This window comes from Amia ocellicauda, chromosome 3 (genome assembly GCF_036373705.1).
Source record: "Amia ocellicauda isolate fAmiCal2 chromosome 3, fAmiCal2.hap1, whole genome shotgun sequence".
NCBI classification, from domain to species: domain Eukaryota; kingdom Metazoa; phylum Chordata; class Actinopteri; order Amiiformes; family Amiidae; genus Amia; species Amia ocellicauda.
The window spans coordinates 38,890,663-38,909,587 of NC_089852.1; the positions used below are offsets into that span (position 1 = coordinate 38,890,663).

The 18,925-nt window shown below is 42.1% G+C and overlaps 2 protein-coding genes across 2 annotated transcripts; one reads left to right on the top strand and one right to left on the bottom strand.

Moving 5' to 3' along the window:
- Positions 1–405: 405 nt before the first annotated feature.
- Positions 406–4,929, top strand: LOC136747134 (collagen alpha-1(I) chain). The gene is made up of 16 exons (XM_066700087.1): positions 406–604; positions 909–1,028; positions 1,156–1,275; positions 1,400–1,519; positions 1,645–1,764; positions 1,890–2,009; positions 2,167–2,286; positions 2,414–2,533; positions 2,691–2,810; positions 2,936–3,055; positions 3,213–3,332; positions 3,460–3,579; positions 3,722–3,841; positions 3,927–4,063; positions 4,259–4,325; positions 4,533–4,929. Exons 1-16 carry the CDS (start codon positions 406–408, stop codon positions 4,589–4,591), a joined length of 1,902 nt encoding a protein of 633 aa, XP_066556184.1. The 3' UTR covers positions 4,592–4,929.
- Positions 4,930–12,423: 7,494 nt separating this feature from the next.
- On the bottom strand, positions 12,424–13,377 carry LOC136747135 (odorant receptor 131-2-like). The gene has a single exon (XM_066700088.1). The coding sequence runs from the start codon at positions 13,375–13,377 to the stop codon at positions 12,424–12,426; it is 954 nt and encodes a 317-aa protein (XP_066556185.1).
- Between the last annotated feature and the right edge of the window lie 5,548 nt (positions 13,378–18,925).

Below are 18,925 nucleotides of genomic sequence, written 5' to 3' on the forward strand. Positions count from 1 at the left end.
TACGTTTTGGTTTGATAAAGCAAATTGGCAACACGTTGTAATACGTGTCTGTCATATAACAGTGACTAGTAATCTGTTCATGCTGAAGAACAGATTACTAAAGTCCGTAACTAATGCATCAACAATGACTGGGAAGTATGTGTTAATGTTAGCTAATTAACTAAAAGAAAAAAGAGGCTTAATCAATGCACGAATTAGCTTGCTGTAAATTGTGAGATAAGCGATATCATTATTATTTAGTTTTTTATTATTTTTCCATCTCTCTACCTGAATAGTTTAAGCTCACTGGCTTTTTACGGGACTGGAGAAACGTTACAAACGTATTTCTGTACAGAGCCCCTACCCTGCTGGTACCAACCGGGATCTCAGTTACTTAATTGAATTGAATTGAGAAGAGATGGGGGGATGGGAGGGGGGGACAGGAGAGAAGGGGAGAGGAGAGAGGATGGGAAGGAGGGAGAGAGAGGGGCGACAGGAGAGAGGGGGGAGAGGAGAGAGGGCGCCACAGAGGCAGTGACCCCAGCCCCCCGGGGGCCTGTGAGAGTCCCCCCTGCAGTCCCCCAGAAGCCAAGAGAGGGAGAGAGAAGGAGAGAGGGGGAGGAGAGTAGGGGAGAGGAGAGCTGTGTACTGAGTGCTCATTTGCTTTGTGTTTGTGTTTTTATCCGCTGTGGCAGGAGACTGGAGAAACGTCTGTGGCCGGAGTTTCAGGCCAGGTGATCAAGCTGATCCTGGCTGCAGAGGCAAGGATTCATGACACCGCAGAGGCAGTGACCCCAGCAGTCCACCTGAAGCCGGTGAGAGGGGAAGGGGAGAGAGAAGGAGAGAGGGGGAGAGGAGAGAAGGGGAGAGGATTGCTGTGTACTGAGTGCTCATTTGCTTTGTGTTTGTGTTTTTATCCACTGTGCCAGGACACTGTGAAGTCGGCTGTTGCCGCAGTTTCGGGCCAGGTGGCAAAGCTGATCCTGGCTGCAGAGGCAAGGGATCAGGAGGCCGCAGAGGCAGTGACCCCAGCAGTCCACCTGAAGCCGGTGAGAGAGGAAGGGGAAAGAGAAGGAGAGAGGGGGAGGAGAAAGGGGAAGAGGAGAGAAGGGGAGAGGATAGCTGTGTACTGAGTGCTCATTTGCTTTGTGTTTGTGTTTTTATCCACTGTGGCAGGACACTGTGAAGTCAGCTGTGGCCGCAGTTTCGGGCCAGGTGGCAAAGCTGATCCTGGCTGCAGAGGCAAGGGATCAGGAGGCCGCAGAGGCATTGACCCCAGCAGTCCACCTGAAGCCGGTGAGAGGGAAGGGGGAGAGAGGGAAAGAGAGGGGGAGAAGGGGCGAGAGGAGAGAAGGGGAGAGGATAGCTGTGTACTGAGTGCTCATTTGCTTTGTGTTTGTGTTTTTATCCACTGTGGCAGGACACTGTGAAGTCGGCTATGACCACAGTTTCGGGCCGGGTGGCAAAGCTGATCCTGGCTGCAGAGGCAAGGGATCAGGAGGCCGCAGAGGCAGTGACCCCAGCATTCCACCTGAAGCCGGTGAGAGGGGAGGGGGAGAGAGGGAAAGAGAGGGAGAGGAGAGGGGGAGAGGAGAGAAGGGGAGAGGATAGCTGTGTACTGAGTGCTCATTTGCTTTGTGTTTGTGTTTTTATCCACTGTGGCAGGACACTGTGAAGTCGGCTATGACCACAGTTTCGGGCCGGGTGGCAAAGCTGATCCTGGCTGCAGAGGCAAGGGATCAGGAGGCCGCAGAGGCAGTGACCCCAGCATTCCACCTGAAGCCGGTGAGAGGGGAGGGGGAGAGAGGGAAAGAGAGGGAGAGGAGAGGGGGAGAGGAGAGAAGGGGAGAGGATAGCTGTGTACTGAGTGCTCATTTGCTTTGTGTTTGTGTTTTTATCCACTGTGCCAGGACACTGTGAAGTCGGCTGTGGCCGCAGTTTCGGGCCGGGTGGCAAAGCTGATCCTGGCTGCAGAGGCAAGGGATCAGGAGGCCGCAGAGGCAATGACCCCAGCATTCCACCTGAAGCCGGTGAGAGTGACCCCAGCAGTCCCCCAGAAGCTGAGAGAGGGGAAGGGGAGAGAGGGAAAGAGAGGGAGAGGAGAGGGGGAGAGGAGAGAAGGGGAGAGGATAGCTGTGTACTGAGTGCTTATTTGCTTTGTGTTTGTGTTTTTATCCACTGTGGCAGGACACTGTGAAGTCGGCTGTGGCCGCAGTTTCGGGCCGGGTGGCAAAGCTGATCCTGGCTGCAGAGGCAAGGGATCAGGAGGCCGCAGAGGCAATGACCCCAGCAGTCCACCTGAAGCCGGTGAGAGAGGAAGGGGAAAGAGAAGGAGAGAGGGGGAGGAGAAAGGGGGAGAGGAGAGAAGGGGAGAGGATAGCTGTGTACTGAGTGCTCATTTGCTTTGTGTTTGTGTTTTTATCCACTGTGCCAGGACACTGTGAAGTCGGCTGTGGCCGCAGTTTCGGGCCGGGTGGCAAAGCTGATCCTGGCTGCAGAGGCAAGGGATCAGGAGGCCGCAGAGGCAGTGACCCCAGCAGTCCACCTGAAGCCGGTGAGAGTGACCCCAGCAGTCCCCCAGAAGCTGAGAGAGGGGAAGGGGAGAGAGGGAAAGAGAGGGAGAGGAGAGGGGGAGAGGAGAGAAGGGGAGAGGATAGCTGTGTACTGAGTGCTCATTTGCTTTGTGTTTGTGTTTTTATCCACTGTGGCAGGACACTGTGAAGTCGGCTATGACCACAGTTTCGGGCCGGGTGGCAAAGCTGATCCTGGCTGCAGAGGCAAGGGATCAGGAGGCCGCAGAGGCAGTGACCCCAGCATTCCACCTGAAGCCGGTGAGAGGGGAGGGGGAGAGAGGGAAAGAGAGGGAGAGGAGAGGGGGAGAGGAGAGAAGGGGAGAGGATAGCTGTGTACTGAGTGCTCATTTGCTTTGTGTTTGTGTTTTTATCCACTGTGGCAGGACACTGGGAAGTCGGCTGTTGCCGCAGTTTCGGGCCGGGTGGCAAAGCTGATCCTGGCTGCAGAGGCAAGGGATCAGGAGGCCGCAGAGGCAATGACCCCAGCATTCCACCTGAAGCCGGTGAGAGTGACCCCAGCAGTCCCCCAGAAGCTGAGAGAGGGGAAGGGGAGAGAGGGAAAGAGAGGGAGAGGAGAGGGGGAGAGGAGAGAAGGGGAGAGGATAGCTGTGTACTGAGTGCTTATTTGCTTTGTGTTTGTGTTTTTATCCACTGTGGCAGGACACTGTGAAGTCGGCTGTGGCCGCAGTTTCGGGCCGGGTGGCAAAGCTGATCCTGGCTGCAGAGGCAAGGGATCAGGAGGCCGCAGAGGCAATGACCCCAGCAGTCCACCTGAAGCCGGTGAGAGAGGAAGGGGAAAGAGAAGGAGAGAGGGGGAGGAGAAAGGGGGAGAGGAGAGAAGGGGAGAGGATAGCTGTGTACTGAGTGCTCATTTGCTTTGTGTTTGTGTTTTTATCCACTGTGGCAGGACACTGTGAAGTCGGCTGTGGCCGCAGTTTCGGGCCGGGTGGCAAAGCTGATCCTGGCTGCAGAGGCAAGGGATCAGGAGGCCGCAGAGGCAGTGACCCCAGCAGTCCACCTGAAGCCGGTGAGAGTGACCCCAGCAGTCCCCCAGAAGCTGAGAGAGGGGAAGGGGAGAGAGGGAAAGAGGGGGAGAGGAGAGAAGGGGAGAGGATAGCTGTGTACTGAGTGCTCATTTGCTTTGTGTTTGTTTTTATCCACTCTGGCAGGACACTGGGAAGTCGGCTGTGGCCGCAGTTTCGGGCCGGGTGGCAAAGCTGATCCTGGCTGCAGAGGCAAGGGATCAGGAGGCCACAGAGGCAGTGACCCCAGCAGTCCACCTGAAGCCGGTGAGAGGGGAGGGGGAGAGAGGGGGAGAGGATAGCTGTGTACTGAGTGCTAATTTGCTTTGTGTTTGTGTTTTTATCCACTAAGCCTCAGCCTCATGGAAGCACTCTGCAGTGACTGCCGCCACCTGGAAGCCTTTTGAGGTGTTGGCGGGCCCGCCATCCCAAGTGTCCCCGGACGAGGACCATCCATCCCAGCGGCAGAACCAGTCTGATGCTGCTGCGGTGAGTACAATGTGGGCTAAACAACTGATCGATTTCTGTCTTGCTGTGAGCGTTGTGTGTCAGTACTGCTGCAGCCCTGTGTTTAAGCCTCTCGTGCTGAGTGTCACATGGCCACACGTGACTCTGACCTCATCAGTGGAGCTGTGTGTGTCTGTCCGTTTGTACTGAGAGATGCTTTGCCCTATCTGCACACAGGAGCCTGAGACAGAGACCGGAGAAGCAACCCAGGCCGGAGACGAGGACCCTGAGGTTGCCCCAGCAGGTATGTTGCGGTGAGACGAGCCTCTCGGTGGGAAGTCTGACGTTTCTCTCCAGTGAGTCATGTGACTTTACATCAGGGCCGCTTGAAAGTGTGTTTCACGGCTGTAGAAATTGTCGTTCCCTGCCACAATCTGACCCAAACCCAGAATCCAAGGCGGCAGGACGGTTACGCGACTCTCTCTCTCTCTGCGTTTCAAACACTGCCGAGGTGCCAGAGCAGGCCAGACTGTCCGTGTGGAAGCACTTCTGCTAGACGTGCAGGAGTAATCCTAGAGGTGGCCAGAGGATCAACTGAGCGACATCTCACAGTACCGGTAATCTCAGCGGATGCTCTATAGTGCATAGACACACAGAGTATATATACAGACGCTATGAACTGAAACACACACAGTATATATATATATATATATATATGCACACACTATATACTGAGACACACACAGGATATTTACACACACTATATACTGAGACGCTATAGTGAGACGCACAGTATATATATACACACACTATATACTGAGACACAGTATATACACACACGCTATATACTGAGACACACTATATATACACACACTATATACTGAGACACACAGTGTGTATGTGTGTATATATATATATATATATATATATATATATATATATACACACACTCACCTAAAGGATTATTAGGAACACCATACTAATACTGTGTTTGACCCCCTTTCACCTTCAGAACTGCCTTAATTCTACGTGGCATTGATTCAACAAGGTGCTGAAAGCATTCTTTAGAAATGTTGGCCCATATTGATAGGATAGCATCTTGCAGTTGATGGAGATTTGTGGGATGCACATCCAGGGCACGAAGCTCCCGTTCCACCACATCCCAAAGATGCTCTATTGGGTTGAGATCTGGTGACTGTGGGGGCCAGTTTAGTACAGTGAACTCATTGTCATGTTCAAGAAACCAATTTGAAATGATTCGACCTTTGTGACATGGTGCATTATCCTGCTGGAAGTAGCCATCAGAGGATGGGTACATGGTGGTCATAAAGGGATGGACATGGTCAGAAACAATGCTCAGGTAGGCCGTGGCATTTAAACGATGCCCAGTTGGCACTAAGGGGCCTAAAGTGTGCCAAGAAAACATCCCCTACACCATTACACCACCACCACCAGCCTGCACAGTGGTAACAAGGCATGATGGATCCATGTTCTCATTCTGTTTACGCCAAATTCTGACTCTACCATCTGAATGTCTCAACAGAAATTGAGACTCATCAGACCAGGCAACATTTTTCCAGTCTTCAACTGTCCAATTTTGGTGAGCTTGTGCAAATTGTAGCCTCTTTTTCCTATTTGTAGTGGAGATGAGTGGTACCCGGTGGGGTCTTCTGCTGTTGTAGCCCATCCGCCTCAAGGTTGTACGTGTTGTGGCTTCACAAATGCTTTGCTGCATACCTCGGTTGTAACGAGTGGTTATTTCAGTCAAAGTTGCTCTTCTATCAGCTTGAATCAGTCGGCCCATTCTCCTCTGACCTCTAGCATCAACAAGGCATTTTCGCCCACAGGACTGCCGCATACTGGATGTTTTTCCCTTTTCACACCATTCTTTGTAAACCCTAGAAATGGTTGTGCGTGAAAATCCCAGTAACTGAGCAGATTGTGAAATACTCAGACCGGCCCGTCTGGCACCAACAACCATGCCACGCTCAAAATTGCTTAAATCACCTTTCTTTCCCATTCAGACATTCAGTTTGGAGTTCAGGAGATTGTCTTGACCAGGACCACACCCCTAAATGCATTGAAGCAACTGCCATGTGATTGGTTGGTTAGATAATTGCATTAATGAGAAATTGAACAGGTGTTCCTAATAATCCTTTAGGTGAGTGTGTATATATATATATATATATATATATATATATATATATATATATATATATATATATATATATATATATATATATATATATAATGTGTGTGTGCATCTCAGTATATAGCGTCTCAGCATATAGTGTGTCTCAGTATATAGAGTCTCAGCATATAGTGTGTCAGTACATAGTGTGTGTGTGTATATATACACTCACCTAAAGGATTATTAGGAACACCTGTTCAATTTCTCATTAATGCAATTATCTAACCAACCAATCACATGGCAGTTGCTTCAATGCATTTAGGGGTGTGGTCCTGGTCAAGACAATCTCCTGAACTCCAAACTGAATGTCTGAATGGGAAAGAAAGGTGATTTAAGCAATTTTGAGCGTGGCATGGTTGTTGGTGCCAGACGGGCCGGTCTGAGTATTTCACAATCTGCTCAGTTACTGGGATTTTCACGCACAACCATTTCTAGGGTTTACAAAGAATGGTGTGAAAAGGGAAAAACATCCAGTATGCAGCAGTCCTGTGGGCAAAAATGCCTTATTGATGCTAGAGGTCAGAGGAGAATGGGCCGACTGATTCAAGCTGATAGAAGAGCAACTTTGACTGAAATAACCACTCGTTACAACCGAGGTATACAGCAAAGCATTTGTGAAGCCACAACACGTACAACCTTGAGGCGGATGGGCTACAACAGCAGAAGACCCCACCGGGTACCACTCATCTCCACTACAAATAGGAAAAAGAGGCTACAATTTGCACAAGCTCACCAAAATTGGACAGTTGAAGACTGGAAAAATGTTGCCTGGTCTGATGAGTCTCGATTTCTGTTGAGACATTCAGATGGTAGAGTCAGAATTTGGCGTAAACAGAATGAGAACATGGATCCATCATGCCTTGTTACCACTGTGCAGGCTGGTGGTGGTGGTGTAATGGTGTAGGGGATGTTTTCTTGGCACACTTTAGGCCCCTTAGTGCCAACTGGGCATCGTTTAAATGCCACGGCATACCTGAGCATTGTTTCTGACCATGTCCATCCCTTTATGACCACCATGTACCCATCCTCTGATGGCTACTTCCAGCAGGATAATGCACCATGTCACAAAGGTCGAATCATTTCAAATTGGTTTCTTGAACATGACAATGAGTTCACTGTACTAAACTGGCCCCCACAGTCACCAGATCTCAACCCAATAGAGCATCTTTGGGATGTGGTGGAACGGGAGCTTCGTGCCCTGGATGTGCATCCCACAAATCTCCATCAACTGCAAGATGCTATCCTATCAATATGGGCCAACATTTCTAAAGAATGCTTTCAGCACCTTGTTGAATCAATGCCACGTAGAATTAAGGCAGTTCTGAAGGCGAAAGGGGGTCAAACACAGTATTAGTATGGTGTTCCTAATAATCCTTTAGGTGAGTGTGTATATACACACACACTATGTACTGAGACACTATATATAAACACACCATATACCGAGATGCTATATACTGAGACGCACACAGTATATACTGAGACACGCAATACACTGAGACACACACACTATATACTGAGATGCTATACTGTGTGTCTCAGTTTGTACTGTGTCTCAGTGTATTGTATGTATTGTCTCAGTATATACTGTATGTGTCTCAGTTTATTGTGTGTCTCAGTATGTATTGTGTGTCACTATATAGTGTATCATTGTGCGTCTCAGTACAGATTATGAATGTGTCCCATTTGAAGTGCATCAGTAAAGTGTGTAGACAGTGAGAGCTGGTCTAGGTGCTTTTGAGATGTTGCTCAGTTGTTGCTCGCCGTGTGAGATTGTCGCCGTCCTGAGCTGATCCTCTGCTGCTGACGGAGGGAGACGCGGAGCCACACCGGCCGAGAGGCGCCAGGCGGAGACGGAGGTCACCCAAGCGGCTGGAACCAGTGTTTCTCAAGTGAAATGATTAATAAATGTTTCAAATCTATCCTTGTTTTCACTAATTTCAACACTTGCGTGTGGCAGGTAATTCTGTCAATCTTACCAGACACTTTGGCGGGTGGCCAACAAGTGTACAGGAACTCAACTTTTAGTTTCTAATAGAGTATTCGTCGGTATGTTTCAAAATACGAATACATTTGGTGACGTACTGTTGGTATGTTAAGTTGATTTGGCAAACCGCAATATCATGTTTTTTTTTAATATATGGCATCTGAAAAGGAAAAGGAAAGAGAAGCAACAAACGCATGAATACACACACAGCCAGCTATTGCTATTTATTTTGTATTCGCTGGAGCTCAAACCCACAGTTATGTTTCCGAACGCAGAGCGGCAGCCTGCGTGGTTTGGAGAGGAAAAGTAAAACGTTTAGTCAAGTAGATTGTATAAATTAGATTGCTACATAGGTCTATTTCGCTGTTGTGAACAGAAAACATTGCCACAAGGACGCTAATGTTAAGACATTTTCATTGCAGCTCACATTGCTAAACTGGCAATTGAATGAAAAAATGAAAAAGAAAAACATATTGGTCAGTCAATTATAGCTGTAATTGTAAAATATTCCTTTATAAAACAAACAGTCACAACCTTTATAGTTAATTTGAAATTGTGACATTAAAAAGTTGTGCTAATGTCGGGACAATAATACAAGAGTCTGACACAAGATGCGTGAGAGTTGACAGGTCTGCTGCCATTTCCATACGTCTTCTAATGTATTATTACATAGATATTTAATTAACAAAGTTGTTGTGTTAGATAAGTATTCATCAATTGCATCAATTACAATGTATTAATTTATGTTGAAATGATTTGTGATAGAGACGTGCGGTTTGTTTACATTGCGTCTTTGCTGGCGTGCGGTATTGACCAATGGAAACAACGTCACTGTCTGTCATCATTCCTAGTGACTCTATGAATATCTAGCCAATCCAATGAAATCCTTTTAATGACGTGCAGAGACCCAGAGAAGGGAGTAGCAGTGAAGAGGAAGAGGAGTATGAAGAGCAATAATGTGTCACCATATAACACCCCTTCTCATGTGTTAGTTTAGTGTGTTTATACAGATCCCCATTAGCTGCCATGTTATTGCATATGTGATTGATTAATTTGATAAAGATGCTCCCACACTGTCTCTATTAGCAAGTGTTATAATTCAATAGAATGCAATGTTTTGATCAAAGACCTTATAACACTTGCAAGTAGAAAGTGTGTGGGAGCATGTTTTTTCAATCCAGATCCTTTTCACTCATACACACCTGTCTAGTCTATACAGGTGTGCAATTAGCTTTTGTTATGGTGATTAATTACCTGAATAAATGCCACGTTTTAACATGTTCACCACACATTTACACACCCTCGTGTATTTTTGGCGATGTTTGCCTTTTTACCAAGTGGCTGGTAAGTTTTTTCCTTCTACCAGACACTGTGGCTAGTGGCCAAAAAAGTAAATTTTATCCCGATTGGCTTGGCATCATCGCATAAACTTCTGTCTCCCCCTCTTCCAAATCGCCGTCATAACTGTGTACAATACTAATCAATATGCCAAATTAAAAGTTTACAATACTAAAAAGTTTATTGTATTTAGTTTTACCAGTCTCAGACGCTGTAAAATGTTCAAAACATCCCCCATTTGACAGCAATTTCAGGGCGCCGCCATCTTTTCCCATCTTCTCTAAGAGATGTTTTTTTTTAACCAATACAAAACCTCTTTGTTTTAAAAGCTTTTTGAATGGTTCATTCTCTCAATAAACATATCTGCTATTGGTTTAAACAATTTGTTGCTATGCAAATTTGTCCAATAAAAATAATTTTCAGACAGTACCTGTAATATTATTCCTTTAATCCCCTGTAAGATAGCAATTCACAACATTTTACCATGCTGCTTGCGTTACTAATACTTGTATTATTAATTTCCCCCTTACTCCCTGTCCCGTAGCCCTTGACTGTCACCGAACATCTTGACAGCACTTAGCTTTTACTGTCCAGGATGTATGACCTCATTTACTGTACTTACCTGTGTAAATTGGAATTCATAAAATGTTTTATGCTTTGAATTGCTCTGTTTAATGTAAACTTGAATTTCTAATGTTTGATGCCTTGTACTTAACTGTATTCTTGCACTTTGTATCGCACTTATGTTGTAAGTCGCCCTGGATAAGGGCATATGCCAAGAAATAATAATAATTATAATAATATAATAATAATCATAATAATAATAATAATAATAATAAAAAGGGGGCGGAATTTTGGGCCGAAGATCGGCCACCTCGTCCTCTAGCTACACCCCTGGGTGGGCCGAAACTGAGGGATACACCTGCACTTGACCCAGGTGTGCGCAGTTTGATTGATGACAGCCTTCCCTGCTTTCTTCACAGCCATTGGATACCATTATTTTATTGACATTTTAGATTTGTTCCAGTGAGATATTATTGAGTTTATATAGTGACTTTGCTTTTGTAAACATTACTGTTGCTGCTCTAGAAACATGCTTTAAAAAAATTATATATATTTTTTAAAGCAATTATTTAGTAATTGATAAAAAAACAAACCGATAGGGAGTATCGATAAGAATAATAGTATTGATAAAATCCTAACGATACCCATCCCTACTTATAAGGCAATTATATTGCAACCTGCTGGTATTACTAAAGCTTGCAATTAGCGAATTGTTAGGCCTAAAGTCAGCAAGAAAATAATCAGACTCTTCCAATGATATCACCCTCATTCGGAAACTGAGGGAGAGACGAGCATTCCCACTGCTGGAGTGGGTGTGGATAAGGACAGTGCCATGGGAAGTAGGAGTTGCTGTTTTTTTTTGGCCAAAAATAAATAAATAAATAAATAAATAAATAAAATAAAAATCATTAAGAATAAGACAATGATCTTTATTAGAATATTAGTTTCTTTTAAGTTTTTTTATATACAGGTTTGCAATGAGTACCACAGACAGTATGCAAGCACTCCACATAGTCAAAGTCTGTTGCATATATATACATATATATAGTGCGTTTCAGCTATTAATACATATCTTGTGATACAAATTTAAGCAAACAGCAATTTAACAATTTAACAATTGCATTCAGCTCAATTGAGTTCAGTTCCAATAGGTAGAAGGTTGTGTGTTTTCCTTTTTGCATAAGTCTTAGTGAATATAATATAGGCCCTAACCACATGGGGTCACATTTGATTGTGTTTGCATAATCACACTATGTTAATGATATTAATGTATTGTCAAAATGTATTAATTTCACCCAGTATTGTTTCAAATTAATAAACTGTCATTTCTTTAATCACACCATGAAGGTCAAATGTAAATTTCAGAAAATGAATGCTTCTGTTCTGAAACATTAGAGATTACAGCCTCAGTTCTAACAAGGACACCTGGACTAGAGGATGAGAAACACATCCAAAGCAAATTGGATCCACCTCCGTGTTTCAGAGTGGGGATGACTTTATTCATGACATAAACTTCACTAATTATGCCGCTGGTCTGCTTGTCCAAAAAGTTAGATTTTTATCTCACCTGACCAAACTTTTCTCTTTTGACATCATAATAATTCAGATGTTTTTGACAAATTCTAACCTCCTTTTATGGACACAGTGTCCACTTATATACATGGCAGAAAAAAAGGGAAATACAGAAAACAGTGTAAAATTGGCCTAAAGCAGAAATGTTGAATACACTGTATATATTATATATTTGTTATGCACCTCAACTCGTTTATTGCCCCCACATTGGACTCTAATTATGTACTGGGGCCCATGAGCAAAAGTATGTCTGGGGTCTGTTTGCTGACATTGACATTGTTTTTCTGTACATGTTTGTGATCTATAAACTTCCAGTAGAGTGTTTATACTCTGGCATGTTTGACTGCATTATTGATCTATTTTCACCATAGTAATACGTATTCATATTTCTGTTTTGCTCTGTATAATATTCTGGTCACCTTTAAGTAATATTGAAACCCATTTAGAGAAAAATAAAACATGAAAGACAGAGGTGTAAATACTTCAGAAACTGAAAACTCCAAACAGTCTAAAATTGATGATATGTTGGATCTTACAGTAAATATATTTTTAATAATCTCACAAATGTTTGACAACTGATAATGTGCAAGCCTAATTTCTTCTTGTATTATAAATTATAATGTTATTCCTTGCACATCTAAAGTGCTCTATTTTACAATTTGTAATTGTGTGTAAAATGTTATTAAGCAAAACATTTAGCTTAATTTAAACATTTCTTTCAAAAAATTACAAAAAAATCTGATACAAAATGTCTTATACAATTGGAGAGATTTTTTTATTTAATCCACAAATGGCATAGTATTTTAATACAAGGAAGAATTTCTCATCCCGTAAACCATAAATAAGGGGACTAAGACATCGAGGAGCTATAGTAAAGGCAACAAAATCTAAATACCTTAGGTTTATATAGGCTCTCAAGTCAATTTCGAAGATAGAATTCTCTACAAAGGGGCAAATTAATGGAATTAAGGAGAGCAGCAGCTGACACGCATGCAGAATGATTGTTTTTCGAGCTTTATATGTGGAGGATTTATTATTTGCTGAAGCAGCTGTAGCTGCAGACACGATTTGAATGTAGACAAACCCAATGATGAAGGCGATCACAAGAAAGTAGAACTGGGACAGGGCAGATCTCAGATAGCTTTGCCACTGTTTCTGGAATAGCATCTCATAACTGCACATTTGCTTTTCTGTATAAAAACGTTGTGCTTTTGATGAAAGGAGAATAAAGAAATCAATCAAAGGAGGGATGGATCCCAGGGCCCAGATAATAAGAATTACACCCAGCCTGGTCCTAGCTGTGGAAATGTCTGCGTGTCTCAGTGGCATACATATGGCAACATAACGCTCCAGGCACATTGCAGTGAGAGTCAGTGGAGTGGTGTAGGTGAGGATTTCCATGAGCATGCACAGTACAATACACGCTGCTGCAGGCAGGGGGATATAGAAATAGAAGAGAAGAAAGGCAAAGTCAGTCAACACCAGCATGACGGAGTCCATGCAGAGAGCCTGAGCGAACAGAATGTATCGTGTGTTGGTCCGAAAAGCCTCTTTCCTGAAGAACGTGAAGACTAGCAGACAGTTCACAGAGAGGCAAACCCCAGCCATGACCTGCACAGTCACCATCATTATATTGATCTCAGCTACACTGACTCGCACTACTTCAGTGTTGTCGCTGACATTTCCTTGTGTAACATTTGTCAACATTTTTCGAAACCTAGAATAAGCACAAGAAAAGAAGATTAGAGAGGCCAGCCTAGTTTTAAACAATTAAAATAAATGAATACATTCAAAAGAGTTATGAAAATAGGAACACTTTAACTTATAAAATAAAATATAAACTACAGATTTCAAGAACATTTTTCAAAGCAGAGGCAGAGGCATAAACATTGAAAAATAAAAATATGAACATCATCATAATATATATTGCAATGATCATATGATTTGTAAGTTGTAAAAGCATATTACTTTTCAAATTGATTTAAATGTTTCTACATTATTATTTTCTCTTCCTCTTATTTTTTCTCCTTATTTTTGTACTATTGAAATCAATCAATATTGCAATAATCTTTAATCACTGTATGTAATCTTACCTTTAATAGATCTTTTGTGACCTGAAGAACAGATGAACCTGGTGTGTATATAGATTTGTAGCCCAGTCTCACTAGGGAATACAGCTTCAAAGATTTAAGAACCGTTTGAGTTCTGGGAATAAATTAAGCTAGAGTCTCTTATGTTTGAAACAGGTAGGGCTCACTGCACACCTGGTCCAAAGGAAGAGGCACAGACAACAAATGCCTTGTGGAATTGTAAAAATGTACTTGAACATACTCTTGAAAGCTCATACTCAATAAAAAAAGTCAATCTTTCTTTAACTTTAAATATTCAGTTGAATATCAGACTTGTTGAGTATGCTTGTTTGTCTTCTAATTATACCTGTATGTTGACTTCTTCAAAATAGGAAAGGAAATTTGATCTTATAGCAAATACAAAATAAGTATTCTAAAGCAATGTAAACTAGTAGAAGTAGTAGTGGTAATAACAACCATAACAACAATGCAAAAAAAAAAACGTTCTAATCTAACTAAATAACCCTGATAAAGTGAATGTTACACTCTTAGAACAAATGTGTTAAAAACAACACATGATGTGTTAACACATTATTGAGTGTGATTAAGGACAACACATTTTGTGTTCAACTTTACACAGGTTGTGTGTAGGAATATTAGCACAAATAATGTTTTCTTTCATTAACACAATTAAGGGTTCATGTTACTCAGAACATGTGTTGGAATATTAGCACAAATAAAGTGTTGTTTCAGGAACACTGTAATGTGTTAGTTTTACTAAACATGTTGGCCTATTAAAGCTAAACAACATATTAATTTAACAAAGGGAAAAAAAGGCTACATGTTAGTTGTTCAGTGTAATCAGAGAAACCTTAATATACATTTAAAATAAATTATTACTATTGCAAACATGTAGCAGATGCCCTAATCCAATTAACTAAGTACACAACAAAATTACAGTATATAAAAAATGCAATCATTTGAATTAACTTTACTTATTCACCCTTTCTGATTTTTATCTCTTTTTTTTACAATATCTTGAGCATTTTATACATTAAACATCTGTGGAATAATCCACTTTAAAAAATTAAGTTAAAATCTGTTAACATCTAAATCTGATCATTTTAAATATGTAATTTACATAGGAATAGTTACAAATAATAATACAAAAACACTAATTATGTTATACAATACATGTTGGCAAGTTGAACAACTCCACATACATTCTCAATATAGTGCAGGCAAGACTCAATGCCATAGCTGTGTGATGAATTCTATGTTGTGGGCCTTGGGCTAGCTGGCCAGCCATCAGGAGTTGCTACAGGCTGATGTGTGGCGACAATATTTCCTTGCGCAATAAACCTTTAGGTGAAATCAGCGATGGAAACACTCAACATTTCCCATATTTTATTCGACAATACAGAATGCAAGCTACAAAGTGCTTTTGCAGGCAATGATGTCAAAATGTCCATATTTTTACATATTTTCAGGGGTGTAAAGTAATTAAAGAAATAAATTAGTTTGGAATATCACTATAATCCAGTTATTTCATATCTTTTCTAAGGGGTACCAACAAATGTGTCCAGGTCATTTTAGAATATCTTTGTAGAATGAACAATAATTAATCTCTTTTCACAGCTCACAGCTTCTTTGCTTTATTCTATGACATACGAAAGGCATCCAAGTATACATGATGCAATAGCTTTTAATTTAATCACTTTTCAGGAGGAATTAAGCATTATTTCATTGAGCTGTAAGGGTACCAACAAATTTGAGCACGTCTGTATATATTACAAGTTACTGCCTCTTTTTTTTAATCTCCAAAAGTGTACATGTAAATGAACATGAACATAAAAATGATTATGAACATGATTATGTCCATTAGATTAGCCAATAAATGCACTGGATAATGCCCACTAGCTGTAATTGACAGAAGGGGTTTTGTCACATTGAAAAAGAAAAAGAAATACAATAGACGCTATGAAATTTACAAGCGTACTGAGAAATGCAAATAGTAAAGAGGTAAACAGGAAATAAATATATTGTAGCAATCTTAAGCCTCACTAACAAGATCTCTGCATTGTGGCGCAGGAGACCGGGGTCCGAGTCCCCATCCTGCCGTGGCCCGAAAACCCCCAAAGTGTTCAATATATTATATATGTTGAAATGAATAAATGAATAAATAGATTAATAAATAAATGTTGAATTAAAAATAAAGGCCTAAATATCCATGTATTTATTTATTTCATAATGTATTTATTTATTTATTTTTTATTTTCTCTGTGTATTTATTTTTAATTTTAGTATGGATAGTACCCTGAAACCATTTAACTCCAGGAAATTATATATATATATGTAAAATATATATACACAAAAAAAACATCATCCATAAAACAGGATTCAAACTCACAATGCCATGATCACAGTTACACACCACAACCACTATGTAAGCTGAGATATAATCTTTATATGAGGTCTGTTTAACAGACAATACAGTTGTGACTCTTCTCCACTTAAATGTATGTTGGCAATTTCTTACTGGAATTCACAAAATAAATGTAACATAGACAAACAATACCCATTAATACAAATAAAAAACTTGACAATTGTATTAAAGTTGATAGTCTGAACAAGCTGAACCTGGTTTTATTATTATTATTGCTTTGATTTCTCCACCAGGACAGTGCCTGCCAGCATGTTGAGGTCACTGTCAGTGGTGTTTGTCCCTCGCTGGGTGCAGCTTGTGGGCGTTTACCCAGCATTGTAATGGGTATATGTGCAGGCCCAGGGGGAGAACATTCAAGGTGGCCACCATCAGCCCCAACAGTTTTTTAAATTTGACCAGTTGGAGAGTCGATGCCCTTCTGAACGATGCAAGGCATTTCTCCAATGACTCAATTCTGTCTCTGGACAGGTAGGCAAACATGTCCCGAGAGTCCAGCTTCATTCCCAAGAAGCCCATTGTCTTTGCAGGTTCGAAGGAGCTTTTCTCTATGTCAACTGCGAGACCCAGTGCAGTCACGTGACGTATGACCTCTGCTGTATGTTCCTCCGCCTGAAGCCTGGAGTCTGCGCACACCAGCCAGTTATCCAGGTAATTTAGGATCCTTATCCCCTTCATCCTGAGGGGGAGCCAAGGCTGTGTCCATGCATTTTGAGAACATGCGGGGTGCCAGTGAGAGGTCAAACGGCAGCACATTGAACTCATATGCCTGGCCCAGGAAGGCAAAGCTCAGGTATTTCCTGTGTGCCGGGAGGATGGGGACGTAGAAGTAAGCGTCCCAGAGGTCTATTGATGTGAACCAGTCACCTGGCTGGATGGACTGGAGGATACGCTGCACAGTCAAGATATGGAAGTTTATTTTCTTCAGAATCATGTTAAGGCACCTCAGATCAAGAATGGGTCTGAAGCCTCTGTCCATCTTCGGCACCAGGAAGTATCCCAAGTAGAAACCTGTTCGAGAGTCCTCCTCGGCCAGTAGTCATATCGTGGTGTCTGAAACAATTATAGGGTAGTGTCACTGAAAAGCAATGCACAGTACAGCCCTAGAGACATTAAAATGTGTTCTTATGAGTTACAGTGTCAATTAACATAAAAAAAAGCTTTTCAACCATCTTATAAATCTGAATCATGAATCAAGTCTAAATTCTCTAACAACAAAATCCCATAAACTTTAATTTCCCAAAAGACACAACGTAGCAATTACAGAGATGGAGGCTAGGCTGCAGGCTTAGCAGAGCCCAGAAAATTGTGTTTTTCTAAGAATCTCAAATAACATAATTTTAGGCAGAACTGAGACATTCTTTGAGAATGTTTGGTTAAACTATTAGATGTTAATCCTCAAGAACAAACATATTAATTATAATCTATATACACCAATCAGCCATAACATTATGACCACTGATAATCTTGTTATCATGGCACCTGTCAGTGGGTGGGATATATTAGGCAGCAAGTGAACATTTTGTCCTCAAAGTTGATGTGTTAAAAGCAGGAAAAATGGGCAAGCGTAAGGATCTGAGCGACTTTGACAAGGGCCAGATTGTGATGGCTAGACGACTGGGTCAGAGCATCTCCAAAACTGCAGCTCTTGTGGGGTGTTCCCGGTCTGCAGTGGTCAGTACCTATCAAAAGTGGTCCAAGGAAGGAAAAGCGGTGAACCGGCGGCCAAGGCTGTCCACTGCCGAAAGCGCCTACAATGGGCACGTGAGCATCAGAACTGGACCACGGAGCAATGGAAGAAGGTGGCCTGGTCTGATGAATCACGAGCTGAAGGTGTTGACTTGGCCTCCAAATTCCCCAGATCTCAATCCAATCGAGCATCTGTGGGATGTGCTGGACAAACAAGTCCGATCCATGGAGGCCCCACCTCGCAGCTTACAGGACTTAAAGGATCTGCTGCTAACGTCTTGGTACCAGATACCACAGCACACCTTCAGAGGTCTAGTGGAGTCCATGCCTCGACGGGTCAGGGCTGTTTTGGCGGCAAAAGGGGGACCTACACATTATTAGACTGGTGGTCATGATGTTATGGCTGATCGGTGTAGTTTATGTATTTATTTTCAATAGAATTGACACTACTTTTACTTCCCCATACACATTTTTTTTCTTATTGGTAAAAACAAAAATTAATTAGTGGAAGTCAGTTTATGTGTAGTAATGTTTTCCACAGCAGTTTAGAACAGTGTTGGAAAGAGGAGCATGTGCAATTAATATTTTTAGAACACATGTTGCCATGCAAATCAGTGTTTATATCATTTATCTGACATGCTGCAATTAAATGCATTAAATTACCTATCTGTGAACATAACTCTGCCTAATGAATAAATACAGTCTGGTACTCGTTTATGTTTCTAGTTAAATAGGGAAGATAACTGTTTCTCTACAACATTAGTATTCTCAGTTGAACACTATCTCCCTCTGGTGGATTTAGAACAAATATAATATTTTAATGTTTGAGTTTTATCCGATACCCAGGCCTAGGCCAGGATATTCCGTGTACATCAGATTTTATAGGTTTCTTTGGTCAGTGAGGAAGCATCACATTAATCTTGACTAATAAGGCTGTGAATTCTTTCAATTAAATTATTGAGATACACAATGTTCTAATTATACAATAATATAAAAAGCAATACTGCATAGTTTACAATAATCCCCAACAAACAGTCAATGTGTACTTTGTCCA

What these genes read in the sequence shown, in the direction of transcription:
- LOC136747135 (XM_066700088.1), bottom strand. Translation starts at nt 13,377, where the DNA reads ATGTTGACAAATGTTACACAAGGAAATGTCAGCGACAACACTGAAGTA.
- LOC136747134 (XM_066700087.1), top strand. Translation starts at nt 406, where the DNA reads ATGGGAGGGGGGGACAGGAGAGAAGGGGAGAGGAGAGAGGATGGGAAG. An exon ending in CAGCATTCCACCTGAAGCCG is followed by an intron (nt 1,520 to 1,644) that starts GTGAGAGGGGAG and finishes CCACTGTGGCAG; the next exon opens with GACACTGTGAAGTCGGCTAT. An exon ending in CAGCATTCCACCTGAAGCCG is followed by an intron (nt 2,811 to 2,935) that starts GTGAGAGGGGAG and finishes CCACTGTGGCAG; the next exon opens with GACACTGGGAAGTCGGCTGT.